Raw genomic sequence first — 24,644 nt, forward strand, 5'->3', positions numbered from 1 at the left:
ACTTGCTTGCTGAAACTCATACAGATGTTTAGGACTTTTGCCAATGTATATTTTTCCCTGTACTTGGTTTGATTATTTAGTTTGAAAATATATTTGGCAATGCTGTTTTTTTTTTTTCTTTTTTCTTTTTTTTTTGCGGTACGCAGGCCTCTCACTGTTGTGGCCTCTCCCATTGCGGAGCACAGGCTCCAGACACACAGGCTCAGCGGCCATGGCTCACGGGCCCAGCCGCTCCGCGGCATGTGGGATCTTCCCGGACCGGGGCACGAACCTGTGTCCCCTGCATCGGCAGGTGGACTCTCAACCACTGCGCCACCAGGGAAGCCCTTGGCAATGCTGTTTTAAATATATAGTAGCAATTTCAGCTACACTTGAGAGGTTGCAGTGTGTGACAATAACCGATCCAATTGTCAGTATGTTTACCCTTGTTTGTAAGAAGGCAATGTTTAATGTACTTCTCTCTGTGGCAACAGGGTCACTTGGTGATACCAACTGTCCGATGAAGACTGAGTTGTGATTTAATTTAAGGAGGGTAGTAAATCAAGTAATTGTTCTATTTGTACAACCTATAATTGCCTTATTAATCATCTCTTCATGCAGGAAACTTCTTTGGTGAATCTGTAAGATTCTGTTTAATACACAATCTTTGAAATTCTAAATATTCTTTTCATGGCAACATGTTCATTTTATTTGAGAGTCTAGCATGAACACATAGGAATAAATATGATTTGTAGTCTTAGTTAAAGATGTTCTCACTATGCTATTTTGTTTCCTATGTAATATTTCACATCAGCCTTTTGTGTGTATGTTTGAGCATCTGCTGCTAAAAAGCTGAGTTCTAGGTAAGGCAAGTAAAGATTGCCAGTGCACAAGCCTGTGATGTAACCCATCTCTGTCTTTGGTCCTACTTCCCTTCTTCTCATCTTTCCTTTGCTTTCCTCCTCTGCCAAGATTTGGCTGTTACCAAATCTTATTCTCCAAATTACTTGTTCTCCTCTAATAAGAATGTGGCTAGCAATATGTGCTTAGTCCATGGGAGGAGACAGGTACGTATGAGAGGTTTGCAGTTTCACCCTGGTGTAAGAAGGACTATTGTAGAGAATTGAACAGAGACCTTAGCTAGCAATGAAGTTTCCTTGGAAAGAAAATCCTTTACATAGAAAGTGGCGTTGGAGGCAAGACCTTGACAACTTAGTATATTTAAGTTCCTCTTATCTTACAAATATCATCATGAAGTCATTTTTTGGATCTTCACATAATATGAGTATGACCTTCTTTTTGGCAAGTCTCAATGTCTTGTGCAGTAATTTTGGAAAATGGATCACAGTTACCTTTTTATTCCTGAATTTCATCTGTTTGCATAGATTTAAGTATTGGGTTGAAATTCCCTTTTGAGAGATAATAAAGTTATCATCTTTGCTTTAGAAATAACTGATTGTGATTTTTTACAGGCGAATCATTAATGGTCAAAAGGATGATCCTTCACACAGGCAAGACTATGCTCTCTTTTTGAGATTTGAGTCTGTAGGGAGTAAAAATGGATTTTTGAGAGATGATAACAATAAAACCATCAAAAGTAAGTACAAAATGAACATTATCATCAAATTTATAGCTGTTTAAATTGTTTAAAAGTTTGGACAGCAATATTTGTAGAGGCAGTTTAATAAAAATATATAATTCTGGACTAGAATAAAAATGCAAACATTTGAGAGACCTTAACACGTCTTATGTGGCACGTTGAGAAAAGTCAGCCTCAGCATCATTTACATGATAATTTTCCAAGTTAGAATTTAGATGACTTTATTATTTTATTTTATTATTTTTTTAAAAAATATTTATTTATTTAGTTAGTTAGTTAGTTTTGGCTGCATTGGGTCTTGGTTGCTGCACACGGGCTTCCTCTAGTTGCAGCGGGCGGGGGCTACTCTTCGTTGCTGTGTGCGGGCTTCTCATTGCGGTGGCTTCTCTTGTTGCGGGGCATGGGCTCTAGGCACATGGGCTTCAGTAGCTGTGGCACATGGGCTCAATAGTTGTGGCTCGCGGGCTCTAGAGTGCAGGCTCAGTAGTTGTGGCGCGTGGGCTTAGTTGCTCTGCGACTTATGGGATCTTCCCGGACCAGGGCTCGAACCCGTGTCCCCTGCATTGACAGGCAGATTCTTAACCACTGCGCCACCAGGGAAGTCCCAACTTTATTATTTTAAAATAACATTAGATAAACATGATGATGTAGAGTTAAGGGAATAAAAAAAGAAAAAACAAAAAAACCTGCCTTCTTTTCTTTGTAAGCCTAGGTTTTCTCTTAGAGATTAATATGGGAACAAATGACCTATTTCATCTTTACCAAACCTTTTGCTCTCTTAGAATCTATATAAAGTGACAGTCACTTTATTTACTAGTCACCCTATTTACTAGAGCTCTAGTAAATAGAGTGTAATATCCTGCTATAGGATATTGATAAGTGCATGTGCTTTGCAGGCCACACATAAAGATGCAAGGCACTTTTTACATTTTTGGGTAATGTTGGATGCGTTGCAGTGAGGAAAATGGAATTGGACTTCAGTTTAGCAAGAAAGATCAAAGAGAAAAATATAGGCAGATGAGAGATGAAATCCAGAAAGATGAGCCATGGCAAGTCAAGAGTCTAGAAGATTTACATGTTGGTACAAGTGATGTCATTGAGCAGAGTTGAACTGTGTTCCTAGGGCAGAAATTGATTGCTCTGTTACTGTTTATGCCGTGGTTGGTGATATGGAGCTCTGTCTGCTGATCATAGACAGAACATTTATTCTAGGCTTGCAAGTTAATCTCGTTTTCAATGGCTAGAGATACAGATGCTAGGTTTTGCTTAGAGTCTAGGATTGGCTAGTAAGACCAAGAGTGAAGAAATATCAACTCTGTCTATGGGATTCTAGTTACATTGCTTTCTCTGCAAAACAGTTCTTTCACTCAATTAGAGCTCACAATTCATAGGTACTAGCTTCTTTCTAGTATCTCCAAAACTTCATATTTATGTTATTGCTCAGCTTATATTCCACCATCCATTATTTTAATCACCTTTTCCCAAGTATATGTAAATCTCTTGGCTCAACTCCCATTTTGGCTGAGTGGAAAACCTCTAATCTGCTTAAATTCAACTCTTAGCATACTCTAGCACTGCACCTGGGAAGCTAGTTGTGCTGGCGAAAAACACAAAACCAGGCTGTGAGGTTTCACTTTATATCTATAACCACTAATCCCAACCGAGTCCGGGTGTTCACCATTCCTGCTGTGTTCCTGCGTGCATTCACTTTCTTTCGATTTGAGATTAGTATCACACAGCTTCTCTTCTCCCCTCAAAAGTCCAATCCTTCCTCCTTCATCTTCACTCTAAGGTTACAAATATATTAAGTGACCTATTAAGGCATTTCCACTTGGATGTCTACTAGACATCTCAAACTTAACATGTCCAAAAAAAGAACTATTGGTTTCCCTATAACCTATATCTCCTGAAGTCTTTCCTGTCTCAAGAAATGAAAATTCCATCACTTCAGTTGCTTATGCCAAAAACCTTAGCATTATCATTATCGTATTCAATCTCCTATTCTACATGCAATCCGTCAGCAAATTTTGTTAACTGGACCCTCAAAAGTATATCTTAGGTCTGATCATTTCTCACCATTCTTCTACTGCTCTTCCGCAGCCATACTTCGTTCCTGTGGGGTTTTTTTGAGCATGCCAAGCCATTTCTACCTTAGAGTCTCTGTACTTGCTGTTTTCTCTGTTTAGAATACACTTTTTTTCTGGATTTTTCACATGATTTGCTTCCAGAGTCCCTTATATCTTTGCTCACACGTCTCCCTATCAGAGAGGTCTTTTGGGACTTCCCCATATAAATGAGCAGCCCCAAGACATTGTACGCTGTCTTGCTCTACCTTATCTATTTATTTTATTCTCAGTGTCACCTCACTAGAATGTAAAACCCATGAGAGCAAGGACATTGTCTATTTTATTCACTGCTGTACCCCCAAGGCCTAGAAAAGTCCCTGGCACAAAGAAGGCCCTGGCACTCAATAACTTTGTTGAATGAAAGATTGAATGAGCTACCCATGTCTCATCAAGTCTTTCAGATGACACTATTTGGACTGAGCAAATATATTCTGGCGTCCCAAAACACTTTTAATGTTAAAAAGCTATTATTGCTTTTACAGGTGATCGATTTCAGAAAGTAGAATTAGCCCTGACAGGCTCAGGACTTCCTGTCTTATTACAGTTTGATCCAGGAAGGGTCCTTAATTTTGCACCTTGTTTCATGGGTGGACATTCAGAGATTCAGTGTATTATGCAAAATCGATCCAAATCACTTCCTGTGATGTACCGCTTTAAAAAAACTGCACATTTTAAAATTGATCCTCAAAAGGGCAAGATAGATGAAGGATATATGCAGGTAAGATAATCATTCTGTGCTTTCACATGCTTCAAATATTTTAAGGTTGGCTAAAAAGCCATGCAGAGGATTAAAAGCTACATTTGTTGTACCAGTGTTTATAAATTTTATCTCTTTTGTGACCTAGTTATGAATACTTTTGTATTGGTACCTATACAATACCCATAATTATTTGTTAAGTGTCTTTCATATGCCAGGAAAAGCACTTGACACTGTAGGGAATGTAAAGTACAAAACACAGTTGCTGCTTCTAAGGAATTTTTTTTTTTTCTGAGAGAATATTTATTTACATATGTGCCCAGGAGGTTGGCCCCTAAACTTAAATATCCAGCATGGAGCTTTGGCCCTCCCACACGAGGGTGGATGCAGGAATGGGTCCTGGAGCCCTTGTCTAGGGCAGTAGAACCCAGGGACCAGAGATGGGATGCACCTGAGCCAGCGGCTGCTGATAGCAGCAAAAGGTGAAAAGGGGGTGGGAACCAGGAACTCATCACAACCGCAGAGCTGCTGAAGGTTGTTCAAGCTTGGGTGCACACATGTGGGAGAAGTGGATGTCCAGTGCCATGTGCAGAGGCTGGAACCCAGGTGTCCGCCCCAGTGCCAGCTAACTCAAGACAGGAGAGAGGGGGTGGTGGCAGTTTTGCCACCAGGAGGCCCGGGTCTTACACTCCTGTGAGGTGAGGTGGTAGGGGGGAAAGCGGGCACTATAGTTTGAGTACTTGCTGAGGGATGCATCCCCCAAGGCCAGCTCTTCAGAGGCTGGTGTGGAAGGCGCCCTGCAACCACTGGTCATGGGCATAGTGTGTCTGGGGCACAGTGAAGGGTGGCGGGTTGAGGGGCAGGCTGGTATCAGGAGGCTCGTCGTCATCAGATAGGCCAGTGTCGGGTGGGTAGGAGCTGAGTGCAGGGAGGACCAGTCTTGTCACAGGTGCTTGCAATAGTTCAGGATTGACTCGTACAGCGCCCCCAGCTGGCACAGCAGGGACGCGTCCGCCCACCGCCGCCTACGGCAGCGCGGCAGGCGGGGTCAAGGTGGGCGGCGTACAGGAGCTGGTCCCGGACGCCGGAGGCTTGGGCCCGCTGGTTGCGGCTGCGGCTGCGTGGGCTGTGGGTGCGCCCCAGCTCCGGCCACGAGCCCCAGCTCCGGCCACGAGCCCCGCGCGGTGAGCGAACCTATGAGGCCGCGCGGTAGCGGCGGGAGCCCGGCCCGGACACAGCCCGCGCCGACCGGCGCCTCGGCCAGGAGCAGACCGTTCATGGCCGGCGGATGAACTTCTATGCCGCCTCCTTCCCGCCAACGCTCCGCCAGGTAAGAATTTTTTAATGCATTAGGAAGTGTAAGACATACAAACAGGTACGGTTCAAGAAGAATGCAAGGTATCTTAAAACAGATCTGTAACAAGGTGATAACAGAAACTCCAGCCAGGTAGAAAGGTCTTCCATCATAGTAACATATGAGTCAGACCTTGAAGGTTCAGTAGAATTTTCTAATTGGAAACAGATGATACTTAATTGACTGAGGCCTTGTACTGCTGGTGCGGAGCAGAAAAGTTGAATGACGAAGCACACCTGTGAGCACCAGGACAGCTTGTGGATGTCAGAGTCTGCTTTGCTCTTTCTCGCTACTCAGACAGCTCTTTCCCAGATCCTCTAAACCAGGGGTTGGCGGACTATGGTCCACAGGCGGCCTGCCGCCTGTTTCTTTTTGTTGTTGTTGTTGTTTGTTTGTTTTAAGTAAACTGCTATTGGAACGTAGCCCCTCTTATTTGTTGCCTATTGTCTATAGATGTTTTAATGCTACAAGGGCAGAGTTGAATAGTTGTGAGAGTTGTATGGTTTCATAAAACCTAAAATATTTACTGTCTGGTAATTAACAGAAAAAGTTTGCTGAGCCTTGCTCTAAACAGTAGCAAACATGAGTGCCTTCAGTTTCACCTCACGTTCTTATGTTATCATCTTTCCTCCAGTGCATAGTGATATGTTTCATAAAGTTATTGATGGAAGCTTTCTCCCAGTTGCAGTTAAGAACTGTTGTATACATGTTTAAATGCATACAGTTCATATGTATAACTCTTCCTGCTTCATTAGAATGACACTCCTCCCACAGTTTTAATAGAGCTAATTAGTCTTCACAGAGTAACAAGCGTTAACCACATTATGCAAAACGCTTTCTTTTTAATGGTTTCTTAGACTTTAGTCTAAGTCTCTTAATCCTACCAGCATAATTCATTTTCTCCAGTAACCTGCATATCTTTCAAAACATAGCCGATTTTCTCTGATCAGAGAAACTGACAAGGATCACAGGAATCTGGTCAATCTCCCTTAGCAGTCAGCTCCAAGTGTTAAAAGACTTTGAAAGACACCGATTACCAATTTCCTACAGAAGCTCTTCACACCAGGATAAGAGAGTGGAGGTGGAAGTTGAGAAAGAAAGTGGTGAGAGGAGCAAAATGAGTGGAAGACTGAAAATAGCAGTGCTACAGAAAAGATGGGAAATAATAGCACAAAGGAAACACAGGCTAAGGTGAATTTATAATGTGGAAGGATATGTCCTGCATCCTTTGTGATGCTTTACTTTTGCGAGCTAAAATGTTTCAGAACCTATTGTGGCATCCAACCTCAATTGAATTAGCATTATCTTAAGAAAGGGGTAAGTACCCAGGAAACAAGAGAAAATTTACAGCATGAAATATATAGTGGAAAATGATAGCAATAGGATGTTTTTTAATATATGGTAGGCATAAAATTAGTAACAGTAGATTAGGGATGGGCTGTTCCTAGTGGTTATGTTGAGAAAATGTGCAGGATGGCCAACAATTTAAGTGGACATGATATGAAAAGTTTAATTCAGTTTGAGTGTAGAGGGGGAGTCTGAGTGTGTAGAGAAGATACATGGGTGACAGCTGATAAATATGTGGCTGAGCAGATAATGAATCACTGTTGAGAAAGGAACATTTAAAGAGGGTATAATAAAGGGTCTTTCCTTTCATTATTAAATGAAAATTGTTCTGTTCACAAAGGTTTTTAATTTCTATAATGCAAGACAGACCTGAAGTATATTTGCCACTTAAATTTAGGTCAGCATATAATCTTCCGGGCATAAAAAGAAGTATATACTTTTGTGCATCTCTGAAACCAATTTGGGACTTTTACATTGAGAGGGGCTCCTGGGAACACCCTATGCTGTATAAAATTTTCAAACTCAAAAAAGAACCCCATAAGGGACTTCCCTGGTGGTCCAGTGGTTAAGAGTCTGTGCTTCCACTGCAGGGGACATGGGTTCAATCCCTGGTCGGGGAACTAAGATATCCTGCATGCTGCGTGGCTTGGCCCAAAAAAACCAAAAAAAACCCCATAGCTGATAGTTAATTTCTTAACATAATTTTTAGCCCTCTACGTTTCTGGATTTCTCGAGCACTTTGAAGTTTCAAATTACTAAAAAGTGAATGTAGGAAATGTGGGGGACACTGGAGAACTATGACTTCCACAGGCTGGTCAAATAGCCTTTGAATATTTGGAAGTGTGGTAAGATTATTCTTTTCTTTTAATACCAGCTATATTGGAGCATAATTCACGCACCATAAAATTTACACGTTTAAAGTATACAATTCAGTGGTAATTAGTATATTCACAGAATTGTGTGGCTATCAGCACGAATTCCACAACATTCTCATCACCCCAAAAAGAAACACAATGTCCATTAGTGGTCACTCCCCTTGCTCCCCATTTCTCAGCCCCTGGTAACCACTAATCTATTTTCTATCCCTCTAAATTCCCCTGTTCTTGACATGGCATATAAATACAATCATATAATATGTGGACTTTGGTTTCTTTGATTTAGCGTAATATCTTCAATATTCGTCAATGTTGAAATAGGTATCATTACCTCATTCCTTTTTATGGCCAAATTATATTCCATGGTATGGCTATACTACCTTTTGTTTATCCGTTCATCAGTTGATGGCCATTTGCATTTGTTCCACCTTTTGGCTGTTGTGAAGAATGCTGCTATAAACATTCATGTAGAAGTTTTTGTATGGGTAAGGTTTCTTATGTATGTATGTATGTAGTTTTTACTATAGGAAAAGTATGTAATAAAACAAAAGGAAACTAGAACTTCTAATACAGATCAAGGTGCTCTGAAGGGATGTGGCAGTAAATATCTAGATTATAATTGCCCCACACTTCCCCAATCTTATCCTCAACATTTTTTTTTTTTGTCCTCAGCTTTATTGAGGTATAATTGACAAATAGGAATTGTATATATTTAAGGTGTACAACTGTTTGGATATATGTGTACATTGTGTAATGATCACCACAATCAAGGTAAGTAACATATTCATCACCTCACATTGTTACAGTTTGTTTTTACCCTCTTACCAAACTGCAGGTATACAATATACAGTACTGTTAATTATAGTCATCATGCTATACATTAGATCTCCAAAATTTACTCATCTTGAGTAACTGAAACTTTGTACTCTTTTGACCAACATCTCCCAATTTCCCCCCCATCCCTGCCCCGGCAGCCACCATTCTACTCTCTCCTTCTATGAGTTTGACTATTTTAGATTCCACGTATATGCCACATATAAGATTCATGAACTATTTGTCTTTCTGTGTCTGGCTTGTTTCACTCAGCATAATGTCCTCCAGGTTCATCCATGTTGTCACAAATGGCAGGATTTCCTTCTTTCTTAAGGCGGAATAATATTCCATTGTGTGTGTACTATATTATTTGTATTCATTAATTGGTGAACATTGAGATTGTTTTTGACTCTTGGCTATGGCAAATAATGCTGCAATGAACATGGGAATGCAGATATATCTTGGAGATACTGATTTCATTTCCTTTGGTTATATACTCAGAAGGGGGATTGCTGGGTCATAAGGTAGTTATATTTCTAATTTTTTGAGGAGCCTTCATAATATTTTCCCTAATTGCTGTATCAGTTTACATTCCCAACAACAGCAAATAAGAGGTTCCCTTTTCTCCATAACCTCACCAACCTTTGTTATCTTATTTTTTCAATAAATGACCATTTCAACAGGTGTGAAGTAATAGTTCATTGAGGTTTTGATTTGCATTTCCCTGATGCTTAGTGACGTTGAGCACCTTTTCATATACTGTTTGTCATTCATATGTCTTTTTCAGAGAAATGTCTATTCAGGTCCTCTGCCGACTTTTTTTTTAGTAGATTTATTTTTTTTTAATCTTTATTGGAGTATAATTGCTTTACAATGGTGTGTTAGTTTCTGCTTTATAACAAAGTGAATCAGCTATACATATACATATATCCCCATATCTCCTCCCTCTTGCATCTCCCTCCCACCCTCCCTATCCCACCCCTCTAGGCGGTCACAAAGCACCGAGCTGATCTCCCTGTGCTATGCGGGTGCTTCCCACTAGCTATCGATTTTACATTTGGTAGTGTATATATGTCCATGCCACTCTCTCACTTTGTCCCATCTTACCCTTCCCCATCCCCATGTCCTCAAGTCCATTCTGTAGTAGGTCTGCGTCTTTATTCCCATCCTGACCCTAGGTTCTTCATAACCATTTTTTTTTTTAGATTCCATATATATGTGTTAGCATACGGTATTTGTTTTCCTCTTTCTAACTTACTTCACTCTGTATGACAGTCTCTAGGTCCATCCACCTCACTACAAATAAATCAGTTTCATTTCTTTTTATGGCTCAGTAATATTCCATTGTATATATGTGCCACATCTTCTTTATCCATTCATGTGTCGATAGACACTTAGGTTGCTTCCATGTCCTTACTATTGTAAACAGAGCTGCAATGAACATTGTGGTCCATGGCTCTTTTTGAATTATGGTTTTCTCAGGGTATATGCCCAGTAGCGGGATTGCTGGGTCATATGGTAGTTCTATTTGTAGCTTTTTAAGGAACCTCCATACTATTCTCCATAGTGGCTGTATCAATTTACATTCCCACCAACCGTGCAAGAGGGTTCCCTTTTCTCCACACCCTCTCCAGCATTTATTGTTTCTATATTTTTTGATGATGGCCATTCTGACCGGAGTGAGGTGATACCTCAATGTAGTTTTGATTTGCATTTCTCTAATGATTAGTGATGTTGAGCATCCTTTCATGTGTTTGTTGGCAATCTGTATATCTTCTTTGGAGAAATGTCTATTTAGGTCTTCTGCCCATTTTTGGATTGGGTTGTTTGTTTTTTTTTTTTTTTTTGCAGTACGCGGGCCTCTCACTGTTGTGGCCTCTCCCGTTGCGGAGCACAGGCTCCGGACGCGCAAGCCCAGCGGCCATGGCTCACGGGCCCAGCCGCTCCGCAGCATGTGGGATCCTCCCGGACCGGGGCACGAACCCGTGTCCCCTGCATCGGCAGGCAGACTCCCAACCACTGCGCCACCAGGGAAGCCCTGTTTTTTTGATATTGAACTGCATGAGCTGTTTATAAATTTTGGAGATTAATCCTTTCTCAGTTGCTTCATTTGGAAATATTTGCTCCCATTCTGAGGGTTGTCTTTTTGTCTTATTTATGGTTTCCTTTGCTGTGCAAAATCTTTTAATTTTCATTAGGTCCCATTTGTTTATTTTTGTTTTATTTCCATTTCTCTAGGAGGTGGGTCAAAAAGGATCTTGCTGTGATTTATGTCATAGAGTGTTCTGCCTATGTTTTCCTCTAAGAGTTTGATAATGTCTGGCCTTACATTTAGGTCTCTAATCCATTTTGAGTTTATTTTTGTATATGGTGTTAGGGAGTGTTCTAATTTCATTCTTTTACATGTAGCTGTCCAGTTTTCCCAGCACCACTTATTGAAGAGGTTGTCTTCTGTCCACTGTATATTCTTGCCTCCTTTATCAAACATAAGGTGAGCATATGTGCATGGGTTTATCTCTGGGCTTTCTATCCTGTTCCATTGATCTATATTTCTGTTTTTGTGCCAGTAACATACTGTCTTGATTACTGTAGCTTTGTAGTATAGTCTGAAGTCAGGGAGCCTGATTCCTCCAGCTCTGTTTTTCTTTATCAGGATTGCTTTGGCTATTTGGGGTCTTTTGTATTTCCATACAAATTGTGAAATTTTTTGTTCTAGTTCTGTGAAAAATGGCAGTGGTAGTTTGATAGGGATTGCATTGAATTTGTAGATTGCTTTGGGTAGTATAGTCATTTTCACAGTGTTGATTCTTCCAATCCAAGAACATGGTATATCGCTCCATCTATTTGTATCATATTTAATTTCTTTCATCAGTGTCTTACAGTTTTCTGCATAAAGGTCTTTTTTCTCCTGAGGTAGGTTTATTCCTAAGTATTTTAGACTTTTTGTTGCAATGGTAAATGGGAATGTTTCCCTAATTTCTCTTCCAGATTTTTCATCATTAGTGTATAGGAATGCAGAGATTTCTGTGCATTAATTTTGTATCCTGCTACTTTACCAACTTCATTGATTAGCTCTAGTAGTTTTCTGGTAGTATCTTTAGGATTCTTTATGTATAGTATCAGGTCATCTGCAAAGAGTGACAGCTTCTTCTTTTCCAATTTTGATTCCTTTTATTTCTTTTTCTTCTCTGATTGCTGTGGCTAAAACTTCCAAAACAGTGTTGAATAATAGTGGTGACGGTGGGCAACCTTGTCTTGTTCCTTATCTTGGTGGAAATGGTTTCAGGTTTTCACCATTGAGGATGAGGTTGGCTGTGGGTTTGTCATATATGGCCTTTATTATGTTGAGATAATTCCCTCTATGCCTACTTTCTGGAGGGTTTTTATCATAAATGGGTGTTGAATTTTGTCGAAAGCTTTCTCTGCATCTATTGAGATGATCATATGTTTTTTGTTCCTCAATTTGTTAATATGGTGTATCACATTGATTGATTTGCGTATTTGAAGAATCCGTGCATTCCTGGAATAAGCCCAACTTGATTATGGTGCATGATCCTTTTAATGTGCTGTTGCATTCCGTTTGCTAGTATTTTTTTGAGGATTTTTGCATTTATGTTCATCAGTGATATTGGCCTGTTGTTTTCTTTCTTTGTGACATCTTTGTCTGGTTTTGGTATCAGGGTTATGGTGGCCTTGTAGAATGAGTTTGGGAGTGTTCCTCCCTCTGCTATATTTTGGAAGAGTTTGGGAAGCATACGTGTTAGCTCTTCTCTAAATGTTTGATAGAATTTGCCTGTGAAGCAGTCTGGTTCTGGGCTTTTGTTTGTTGGAAGATTTTTAATCACAGTTTCAACTTCAGTGCTTGTGATTGGCCTGTTGGTGTTAAAGTCCCCTACTATGATTGTGTTACTTTCAATTTCCCCTTTTGTGCCTGTTAGTATTTGCCTTATGTATTGCTGTTCTCCTATGTTGGGTGCATAAATATTTACAGTTGTTATATCTTCTTTGATTGATCCCTTTATCATTATGAAGTGTCGTCCTTTGTCTCTTGTAATAGTCTTTATTTTAAAGTCTGTTTTGTCTGATATGAGAATTGCTACTCCAGCTTTCTTTTGATTTCCATTTGCATGGAGTATCTTTTTCCATCCCCTCACTTTCAGTCTGTATGTGTTCCTAGGTCTGAAGTGGATCTCTTGTAGACAGCATATGTACGGGTCTTTTTTTTGTATCCCTTCAGCCAGTCTATGTCTTTTGGTTGGAGCATTTAATCCATTTACATTTAAGGTAATTATCGATATGTATGTTCCAGTTACCATTTTCTTAATTGTTTGGAGTTTGTTATTGTAGGTCTTTTCCTTCTCTTGTGTTTCCTGCCTAGAGAAGTTCCTTTAGCATTTGTTATAAAGCTGGTTTGGTGGTGCTGAATTCTCTTAGCTTTTGTTTGTCTGTAAAGGTTTTAATTTCTCTGTCGAATCTGAATGAGATCCTTGCTGGGTAGAGTAATCTTGGTTGTAGGTTTTTTCCCTTTCATCGCTTTAAATATGTCCTGCCAGTCCTTTCTGGCTTGCAGAGTTTCTGCTGAAAGATCAGTTGTTAACCTTATGGGGATTCCCTTGTATGTTATTTGTTGTTTTTCCCTTGCTGCTTTTAATATGTTTTCTTTGTATTTAATGTTTGATAGTTTTATTAATGTGTCTTGTCATGTTTCTCCTTGGATATATCCTATATGGGACTCTCTGCACTTCCTCTACTTGATGAACTATTTCCTTTCCCATATTAGGGAAGTTTTCAACTACAATCTCTTCAAATTCCCTTACTTTTTCTCTTCTTCTTCTGGGACCCGTATAATTTGAATGTTGGTGCATTTAATGTTGTCCCAGAGGTCTCTGTGACTCTCCTCAATTCTTTTCACTCTTTTTTCTTTATTCTGCCCTGTGGTAGTTATTTTCACTATTTTATTTTCTAGATCACTTATCCGTTCTTCTGCATCAGTTATTCTGCTATTGATTCCTTCTAGAGAATTTTTAATTTCATTTATTGTGTTGTTCATCATTGTTTGTTTGCTCTTTAGTTCTTCTATTTCCTTGTTAAACGTTTCTTGTATTTTCTCCATTCTATTTCCAAGATTTTGGATCATGTTTACTCTCATTACTCCGAATTCTTTTTCAGGTAGACTGCCTATTTCCTCTTCATTTGTTAGGTCTGGTGGGTTTTTACCTTGCTCCTTCATCTGCTGTGTGTTTCCTTGTCTTCTCATTTTGCTTCACTTACTATTTTTGGGGTCTCCTTTTTGCAGGCTGCAGGTTCGTAGTTCCCGTTGTTTTTGGTGTCTGTCCCCAGTGGGTAAGGTTGGTTCAGTGGGTTGTGTAAGCTTCCTGGTGGAGGGGACTAATACCTGTGTTCTGGTAGATGAGGCTGGATCTTGTCTTCCTGGTGGGCAGGTCTGTGTCCGGTGGTATGTTTTGGGGTGTCTGTCACCTTATGATTTTTAGGCAGCCTCTCTGCTGGTGGGTGGGGTTGTGTTCCTGTCTTGCTAATTGTTTGGCATAGGGTGTCCAGCACTGTAGCTTGCTGGTCATTGAATGGAGCTGGGTCTTGGTGTTGAGATGGAGATCTCTGGGAGATTTTTTCTGTTTGATATTACGTGGAGCTGGTGGACCACGTCCAGCTGGTGGGACTGGTGTTTGATATTACCATTGCCCTGGTGGACCAATGTCCTGAACTTGGCTCTCCCACCTCAGGCACAGGCCTGATACCTGGCCAGAACACCAAGATACTGTCAGCCACATGGCTCAGAATAAAAGGGAGGAGAAAAAGAAAGAACAAAAAATTTTTAAAAATAAAATTTAATAAAGTTATTAAAATAAAAAAGTAATTATTAAAAATAAGAAAATTAAAGAGTAATAAAAAGAAAGAAGAGAGCAACCAAACCAAAAAACAAATCCACCAATGATAAGAAGTGCTCAAAGCTATACTAAAAGAAGAAAACAAAAACGGGCAGACAGAACCCTAGGAGAAATGGTAAAAGCAAAGTTATACAGACAAAATTACTCACAGAAGCATACACATACACACTCACAAAAATAGAAAAAGGAAAAAAAAATATATTGTTGCTCCCAAAATTCCCCGCCTCAATTTGGGGTGATTCATTGTCTATTCACGTATTCCACAGGTGCCGGGTACATCAAGTTGATTGTGGGGATTTAATCCGCTGCCCCTGAGTCTTCTATCCTATAGGGCAGCGGTCGCCAACCTTTTTGGTACCAGGAACCGGTTTCGTGGAATATAATTTTTCCACGCATAGGGTGGGGGGGGTGGTTTCGGGATGATTCAAGCGCATTACATTTATTGTGCACTTTATTTCTATTATTATGTTGTAATATATAATGAAATAATTATACAACTCACCATAATGCAGAATCAGTGGGAGCCCTGAGCTTGTTTTTACTTGCCACTCACTGATAGGGTTTTTTTTTTTTTTTTTTTTTTTTTTGCGGTACGCAGGCCTCTCACTGTTGTGGCCTCTCCCGTTGCGGAGCACAGGCTCCGGACGCGCAGGCTCAGCGGCCATGGCTCACGGGCCCAGCCGCTCCGCAGCATGTGGGATCTTCCCGGACTGGGGCACAAACCCGCATCCCCTGCATCGGCAAGCAGACTCTCAACCACTGTGCCACCAGGGAAGCCCACTGATAGGGTTTTGATATGAGTCTGCAAGCAATTAATTTATTATGGTCTCTGTGCAGTCAAACCTCTCTGCTAATGATAATCTGTATTTGCAGCCGCTCCCCACCACTAGCATCACCACCTCAGCTCCACCTCAGATCATCAGGCATTAGATTCTCATAAGAAGCGTGCAACCTAGATCCTTCGCATGCAGAGTTTACTGTAGAATTCGGGCTCCTGTGAGAATCTAATGCCGCTGCTGATCTGACAGGCGGAGCTCAGGCGGTAATGCGAGTGATGAGGAGCAGCTGTAAATACAGATGAAGCTTCACTTGCTTGCCCGCTGCTCACTTCCTGCTGTGCGGCCCGGTTCCTATCAGGCTATGGACCGGACTGGGACCGGTACTAGTCTGTGGCCCAGGGGTTGAGGACCCCTGCCATAGGGCATTAACATATGAGTTATTAACATACGAGGATTTAACATATGAGTTTCAGGGACTTCCCTGGCAGTCCAGTGGTTGAGACTCCACAGTTCCACTTCAGGGGGTGTAGGTTCAATCCCTTGGTGGGGAGCTAAGATCCCGTGTGCCGCGCAGCGTGGCAAAAAAAAGGCAAAAAACAAAAAAGAAAATATGAGTTTTAGGTGTTCACAAACATTCAGCCTATAGCAATTGGTCACTTTTCTTCTTTTTTCGGAATGTGACATGTTTATTCATTCCACATCAAGTTGGAGTCTTTAAAGTGAAGCAATTTATAGAGATTATTCGCTCAGTGACAGATGAAAATTTGCAGTCTTCGTCCCTGAAGACTCTCCATCAGATATGTTTATATTTCAGTAGTGTCTGCAAACCTTCCACCAAGAAAGTTGTGATGAAAATTAATCCTGGTATGCTATTGGGGGTGCTTACCATTTATTTATCTATTTTTGGTTAATACAGGATTATCTTAACATACTAATGCTTAGCTGTATATATCAAATGTGGTCTAATATAATGGTTCTCAACTTTTGTGTGCATCTAGGACTGCCCTATGTCCCAGCGTTGATTATTAAGTAGGTCTTTGTTGGAGCCCAAAGATTTATATTTCTAACATGTTTCCAGTAGATGCTGATGCTGCCATTTTGAGGATCTCACTTTGACTAGCACTGGTTTAATGATCTGTAAAATTTATTAAATATTTTAATGGTTTTTATATTTTATTCTTTTACTTCTTTGTTTGAGTCTATAATGTAAACTGGTTTTGACCATTCCATGGATTTTCTGGTTGCTGCTGTTTCAACTAATTCTCAGTTATCTCTTATACATTGAACCATATGCAATTGCTGATATTCAACTCTCTTTAACGTATAAAAATTTCAGTTTCATGTGTGCCAACCCAGTCCTTCAAGTTACCGTGTTTTAGTTTTTTTGCATGCATTTTTATTACTTATGCATGCATTATTTTGCTAAATTGTTTTATGTAGATCCATTTATTAAATGAATTATTCATATTTTCTGGATTTGCTTAGGGATTTAGCTTTAAGTTGGAACCAGTGGTCTAGTGTAGTAATTAATTCATGGAAATTCAAAAAAAACATATTTACACTTAATATTCAGTTCTCTAAAAGGTATATCCCCTTTGATCAGTAATCCTATGGGACAGTTTGTGGTGAAAGACTTGGCAAAATACAAGGACCATGCACCTGTCGCAATGCTTCAATCAACCACGACACACATTCACAATCATAACACAAGTAAGGAGTTAATAAAGGATGCTCTGATAGCCTTTCCCAATGACCGAGCTGCAAGTATCTGGTCTGGAGAAGAGCATAAACATTTCAGGTAATGTGCTATATTAAAAACCTGAAATTTTGTAGGATACAATAACCAGCATGACATGCAGAGATCTTATCAGATCCTGCTGTAACAAATTAGTGATGGTAATAATAATAATAGTAAAATTTAATTTTCTCTCTCTTTTTTTTTTTTTTTGCGGTACGTGGGCCTCTCACTGTTGTGGCCTCTCCCGCTGCGGAGCACAGGCTCCGGATGCGCAGGCTCAGCGGCCATGGCTCACGGGCCCAGCCGCTCTGCGGCATGTGGGATCTTCCCGGACCGGGGCATGAACCCGTGTCCCCTGCATCGGCAGGCAGACTCTCAACCACTGTGCCACCAGGGAAGCCCCCTTTTTTTTTTCTTTTGCATCAGAGGAGTGGTTGCTGAATGCTGTCATCTAACCTCTCATCTCTATTGCATACTTGCCAGGACTTGTGAATGGTTTACCAGATGATTCTTAAAATATGCTGTTAACAAGTAGAGAAGAATAATAGAAATAATCACTTTTGGAAATGTATACAGTCCTCAGAGTAGTCATGTTCATTAATTATGGCTGAGAGCCTGTATTTATCTAAAATTAAAAATTTTAAACTGTGATAAACAAGTTGTTCTCATCTTCATTGTCATTATCTTCATCCCTATGCTATCATCTTTGTTCAATCCCCTCAAAATCACATTTCCAATAACCTTTACCAAAGTGAACTAAAACCTCCCCAATTATAAGGACTATGAGTGATAGTAAGCCTCAATTTAAAAATTATCCCATTTTCAAAGAAATTACTACCATGTCAATGCTTAGTGAGAATAAACCCAGTCAACCTGACATCTTTATTTGGGCCATTAGCTCAGGAATGGTTTTATACATTTGAGGATGAACTGGGTTTCTTTTCTGTCTGCTTGTTTAACTGTCTAAACTTGACCATGTCCCTGGGCTTTCTCTACTTGTCTCTTTACCTTTGGGGAGTCTTCAAATTCACTTACTTTTATAGTCATTTTCTTAAAATACCATTTGATTTTTTAGTCCATAATTGTTTTATTATCCACAATTGAAAAATTCTGGGTTTTTATATAGTCTGTTTTATGATTTTATTTTACAAATTCCATCCACAGCAGTCTTTATCTCTCTTTTTTTACTTGACAAGTACCATAAAACACACAAACATAAAAATTATGCAGACTCCATTTAAAATAATTATACAGTATAATAAAAGGAAAACTCATCCCACCCTACAGAGGTAGCTGCTGGAAATAATTATTTTTTTTTTGCGGTACGCGGGCCTCTCACTGTTGTGTCCTCTCCCGTTGCGGAGCACAGGCTCCGGACGTGCAGGCTCAGCGGCCATGGCTGATGGGCCCAGCCGCTCCGCGGCATGTGGGATCCTCCCGGACCGGGGCACGAACTCGTGTCCCCTGCATCGGCAGGCGAACTCTCAACCACTGTGCCACCAGGGAAGCCCTGGAAATAATTTTTAAATGTATCATTTTCAATTCTTTGCTATGCTTATACAAATATATCTATGTATAGATATAATGTGTTAATTCAACATTAACATTTTGTTCCTAAGTATTAATCAGATGATCTCAAAATGCCAGGATTTTTTTGAAGAAGGCTAACATAAGCATCCCATGGCCATAATTATTTTTCTCAATTTACTCTTTTCCATGCTAACAGAAATACAAAATTTAGTCCAGTTATTTTCTGGCTAGCAAATAGTAATGAAAATTTAAGTAATGAAATTTTATAGTGTATTAAGTTGTTGGTAATTATAATTGCTGGGGTTTTTTTTTAATGCTTTTTACCTTTTCAATTTTTGAGAAGAAAATAAGGTAAGAATTTTTGTCTAGTTTTATTTAATGCAGTATATGTCTTGTGTTTAGAATAGTATGTTATAATAGGCATTCAGTAAAAATTTTTTAATAAATGAGGAAAAATGCCTTATTTACATAGTAATTTTTGTTGTCTGTACTTTGCACATTTAAAAAAAACCACCTACTCAAAGTTGCAGAGGTATTTCTTAAAGTTTATTCTTTAAAGAGCTGATAAGCATTTAGATATGCTAGTAACCAGCTCTTTGTCACTTCAGGCACCTCCTGTACTATTTCTTTTAAGTCCCTCCTTTTCTCCTTGTTACAGAGGTAGGGACTTAAGATATAGGAATTATTTCTAGGTTCTAAAGGTGGTTAAGGATCCCAGAGCCTGAAGGGAGATTTAAATATATCAACAACTATCTGAGTAACAAAGCATTTGTTTCTCTCTTATTGCCTCAATCTCTTAAAGACTTTAACTCAGTTCAAGCTATATTACTGTTACCACTGAGGAATTATCAAAAACAGGAAGAAATATTAGATATTAGATTAAATTTCATTTGACTGTATATGACTACTAGGTTTATACTTAGGAGTTAATTATTAAGGGTGAGAATCTCAATGATTAATAAAATTTGCTGAAGACTGAGGTAGCCTAAGGCCAAAAGATGTGAATAATTGTACTTTTTGTTTTTATGGAAAATACGTGGTAGGTGAAAGGAAGTGCACGCACCCAGTTGAGTGAATGTGAGATGTAGAGTAGTTTGCAGTTCTTCTTTGGATTTTTTTTCTCTGTATAGATTTATTGCTGATGGTTATTTCATAAGCTCTGAGATATTAAGAAAGCATGATTTAACAAAAGGATTCATTATTCTATATATTCTTTTATGATTTTGATCCCAGTGATCTAAAAGTAATTAACTATTAGGAAACACTAATCAGATTCAGATCTAGTTCCATCTGTAATCCAGAACTGCCCAAATTGCCTACTTGACTCATACTCCAAGAGTGGGTTTAGGGTAGGTGCTACTTCTTCCCAGTGATCTTAGGGATTTCCTGTGATTAGGTTAAGAAGAAAATTAGATATCATTCTATTTCTACATGTAATAATGTCTTGGTATATAAAAGGACTAGAATCTGTCCTGTTCACCATTCTGTGCCCAACTCCTGACATAGGAGGCCCTCAGTAAATACTGATTGAATAAATGCATATATATACACCTAAATATTAACATGTCTTGCTCATATTGTAGGACGATTTTCACAAAGATTCCAAGATATAACTTTGTGGATCCTGATTTTGCATATACTAAATTTGAAAAAATAGAAAAGAAGGCACATGAAAAGTATTATGCAGGATACATTAAATATTTAAGAAATGTGCACCTGCAGAAAGAAGAACAGAGGTAAAGTTCACTTCCTCAAACAGTGTGAAACAGAGCATGGTGCCTGTAGAGCCAGAATTTTTTTCTTTACTCTTTAGGTTCTTTTTAGTGACTTAAATGACTTTTCATGTATGAAAATAGCAAAACATTGAACTACTTTAACTGCATTTATTTCCTTTTTTACTTTTGATTTGGGAATGTCTTGGGTGGGCTTCCCCAGAAGCAGATTCTGAGACAGGAATTCCAACACATGTGATTTTTGGAGGATGTTCTTTTGGGAGAAACCTGCACAATATGAGGAAAGCAGGAGAGGGCAGAAGAGAGAACTCAGAAATAATGTGTTTCAAATAAAGTTTACTCTCAGCCTGATACCTAGGGTCTTTTGAGCATAAATTATACCATGTTGTTGTTCCTGCCTTGAGTCATTGTGAGCTGTCCTTGGGTATAGTAGGGTGGGCGTAGCTTCCTTGAGGAGGTGTTTGAGAATGGGGTCCCCTCAACAGAGGGCAATTTTATGCAGATTAGTGCTTCTGTCTGCTTCAGTGGATCTGAGTGGGTCAGTAACAGCATGTACTATGGGGAATATTTTGATTTACTGAGGTATTTTCTAAAAGACTTAGCCTCAGTTAATTATTATTATGATTTCACTAGGAAACACATGTACTCATATAATGATACAGACATAGGATTCGTTTATTGTGTTGTTCATCATTATTTATTTGCTCTTTAGTTCTTGTAGGTCCTTGTTAAACGTTTCTTGTATTTTCTCCATTCTATTTCCAAGATTTTGGATCATCTTTACTATCATTACTCTAAATTCTTTTTCAGGTAGACTGCCTATTTTCTCTTCATTTGTTTAGTCTGGTGGGTTTTTACCTTGCTCCTTCATCTGCTGTGTGTTTCTCTGTCTCCTCATTTTGCTTAACTTACTGTGTTTGGGGGTCTCCTTTTCACAGGCTGCAGGTTCTTCATTCCCATTGTTTTTGGTGTTTGCCCCCAGTGGCTAAGGTTGGTTCAGCAGGTTGTGTAGGCTTCCTGGTGGAGGGGACTGGTGCCTACGTTCTGGTTGATGAGTCTGGATCTTGTCTTTGTGGTGGGCAGGACCACATCCGGTGGTGTGTTTTGGGGTGTCTCTGACCTTATTATGATTTTAGGCAGCTTCTCTGGTATTGGGTGTGGTTGTGTTCCTGTCTTGCTAGTTGTTTGGCATAGGGTGTCCAGCACTGTAGCTTGCTGTTTGTTGAGTGGAGCTGGGTCTTAGCCTTGAGATGGAGATCTCTGGGAGAGCTTTCACTGTTTGATATTATGTGGAGCCGGGAGGTCTTTGGTGAACCAGTGTCTTGAACTTGGCTCTCCCACCTCAGAGGCACAGGCCTGACACCCGGCCAGGGCACCAAGACCCTGTCAGCCACACAGCTCAGAAGAAAAGGGAGGAGAAAAAAGAAAGAAAGAATAAAATAAAATAAAGTTATTAAAATAAAAGAAAATATGTTAAAAAATTAAAAAGTCATTAAAGGAAGAAGAAAGAAGAGAGCAACCAAACCAATAAAAAAATCCACCAATGATAACAAGCTCTAGAAAGTATACTCAAGAAAAAAAACAACAAACCATGGACAGACAGCCTCCTAGGACAAATGGTAAAAGCAAAGCTATACAGACAAAATTGCACAACTAAGCATACGTATACATACTCCCAAAAAGAGAAAATGGAAAAATATATATATAACTTTTGGGAGGTCTGAGGTCTTCTGCCAGTGTTCAGTAGTTGGTGTTCTGTAGGAGTTGTTCCACATGTAGATGTATTTCTGATGTATTTGTGGGGAGGAAGGTGATCTCCACGTCTTACTCCTCTGCCATCTTGAAGGTCTCCTGTATAAATATTTTTATTGAGTTATTTTTCTTACATCCCTTTTTGTTATATCGTGTTGGAAAAGAAGAAGTTTTCTTCTACCCTTAGGTTCTTCTAGTTGGTGTAAGAATTAAACTGACATGGGACCGATTAACAGGAGAAAATCAAACAAAAGTTTAATAACATGTATCCAAGAGACAGACCCAGGAAAACCCAGTAACTTGCCAGAGTGGCCAAATCCTCACCTTAAATGTCATCTTCAGCTAAAGACAAAAGAGGATGTTGGGGGTAGTGGATTGGGGCTTCAGAGGTGAGAAAGGGAATTCACATGCAGATGGAAAAGCAAATGTTTGGTAAACAGATGTTTGCTGGGTCATGGTACACAGAGTGGACTTGATCTCTAGGCCCAGCTGAGTCTCCCCTATCACAGCCAGCCCATATTCTTTGCATGTATCTCTGGTGATAGCTCTATTCTGGGAACTAGCCCTTTATCTAAATTCTTTTAGGCAGTTAAGGAAGAGGTAACAAGAAAAAACTTCCTGAGTTTTCTGTTTCTTAAAAATAATCAGCTTAAATTAATCCTCATGCCAAAGAGACACATTTTGGGGTGGCAAATTTTTGTGTCCCTAGAATTGGTTTTACATCCTACATAATGCATTTAATCATATCATTCTCTATATTTTTGTAAACTAAAGTGAAGAGTTATAATTTAAATTTTATGTTGTGATTGTCCTTTCTTCCTGAGGCATGGTACATTTTGGATTTGTATTTGGATAGTGGATAGTATAAGGGGAGAATGGAAGAGTGGATTGATGTTTTCTAAGATAGAATTGGTTTCTCATTTGACTTTTTCATTAGATATTGTTTATGTTTCTGCTTGTTTTGTTATGTGTTCATCCTTGTTGTCGTTAACCATACTGAACTCTTGAGTTCACTCAATCCTCAGACTTCTCTTCAGTAAGTTCACTCTCATTGTCTTTCTCAATTCTGTCACTCCTTGGGCATTTGTAGTACCTTCCCTGCCAATCCCAGCCATGCTCAGTTCAGCCATCCAATTTATTTCTCCTGTCCCATGATATACGTAATATTCCTGGAGAAAAATATATAGCCATGCTGGCTGAAGGGAAAGTATTGACCTCAAGCTAACCCTCTCAACATGGATCTATAATCCTTGTGCTGCTCTCAACTCTTCTCTGAAAGCTTAGGTGTCTTAATAAATAGCATTGACTCTTCTTTGTCAGAGTTACTTCCCATCACAGTCTTCTCTACACATCACTCTCTTCTAGTACCATCACTTGACTTCTACATTTCCCACAGACTTTGTCCTCCTGCAGAGTTCCTGCTCATTCTTCAGTCACAGCTCAAATGCCATCTCCTTATGATGAAGTTTCCTCCACTTTCTTGGGCTAATTTAGAACTCCCCACCCAACTTCTTTTCCACTCCCATTGTGTATTCATTACATCACCTACAGTTATTTGTTTATGTCCATCTCCTGTTGTGTTAGATGTTACTAAGCCCATATCTGATATCCATTCCCCTTCCTTATGGGACCCTCATTTTGTTTGGGGAAGCAATGTTCTTATTTACATATCTCTTTTCCCCAGCCTTTCTTGCCAATGAGATATGGACAGAAATTTCTTTTAGCTTCATCCCCCTTCTACATGCCAGGTACTGTTTGAAGTACTTCTGTTTATATTAGCTTATTTAATCCCTATATCAGTTCTCTAAGAAACAGTTGTTATCCCCACTTTATGTATGAGGAATCTGTTGTACATAGGTTTAGTAAATCGTCCAAAGTCTCATCTAGTAAGTGTCAGAGCTGAAATTTGAACCAGGGAGTCTGACCAGAGAATTTGTGCTCTTTTTAACTACTGTGCTTTGATACCTTTCCACACTGAGGAAGGCCACGTGATAAGGAATGGCAGTGTGGGAAGCTAGGAGCATTGCTCCTTGAAGTCATTGTCAACCTGTTAAGGCAGACCTGGACTACCTGCCCATGGACTTCTGATTGCATAAGATAAATAAACCCGTATCTACCTAACCCACTGTAACAGGGCTTATTGTTGCTTATAGACAAATATAATTCTGATGGATCCCAACTAGACTGTTAGCTCTTCCATGAGTAGTTTCTCTTCTTTTTATAAATTATTGTGCCAACCATAGTATTGGCATTCAAGAGTATTAATAATAACATCTGGCACTGGGTGCTTTCTGGGCATTACACACTATGTTAATCCCTTTATGTGTGTTGTTATCTCCCTACCTGGCCACTGCAAAACTAGGAGGTAGGCACTATACCTTTTTCAAGGTTGAGAAAACTACTGTTGCATGTGAG

The 24,644-nt window shown here is 39.5% G+C and overlaps 1 protein-coding gene across 1 annotated transcript in view; it reads left to right on the plus strand.

Annotated features, from left to right (window-relative positions):
* The window catches only part of CFAP47 (cilia and flagella associated protein 47), a gene marked incomplete at both ends in the record, with an annotated part of 271,498 nt that overhangs the window by 17,142 nt on the left and 229,712 nt on the right, over positions 1-24,644 (plus strand). Inside the window, 6 exon segments of the mRNA XM_079727989.1 lie at positions 1,452-1,576; positions 4,188-4,423; positions 16,151-16,340; positions 17,061-17,274; positions 20,328-20,480; positions 21,111-21,157. Coding sequence (XP_079584115.1) covers positions 1,452-1,576; positions 4,188-4,423; positions 16,151-16,340; positions 17,061-17,274; positions 20,328-20,480; positions 21,111-21,157 — 965 coding nt within the window.

The sequence above is a fragment of the Hyperoodon ampullatus genome (genome assembly GCF_949752795.1).
Source record: "Hyperoodon ampullatus genome assembly, chromosome: X".
NCBI lineage: Eukaryota > Metazoa > Chordata > Mammalia > Artiodactyla > Ziphiidae > Hyperoodon > Hyperoodon ampullatus.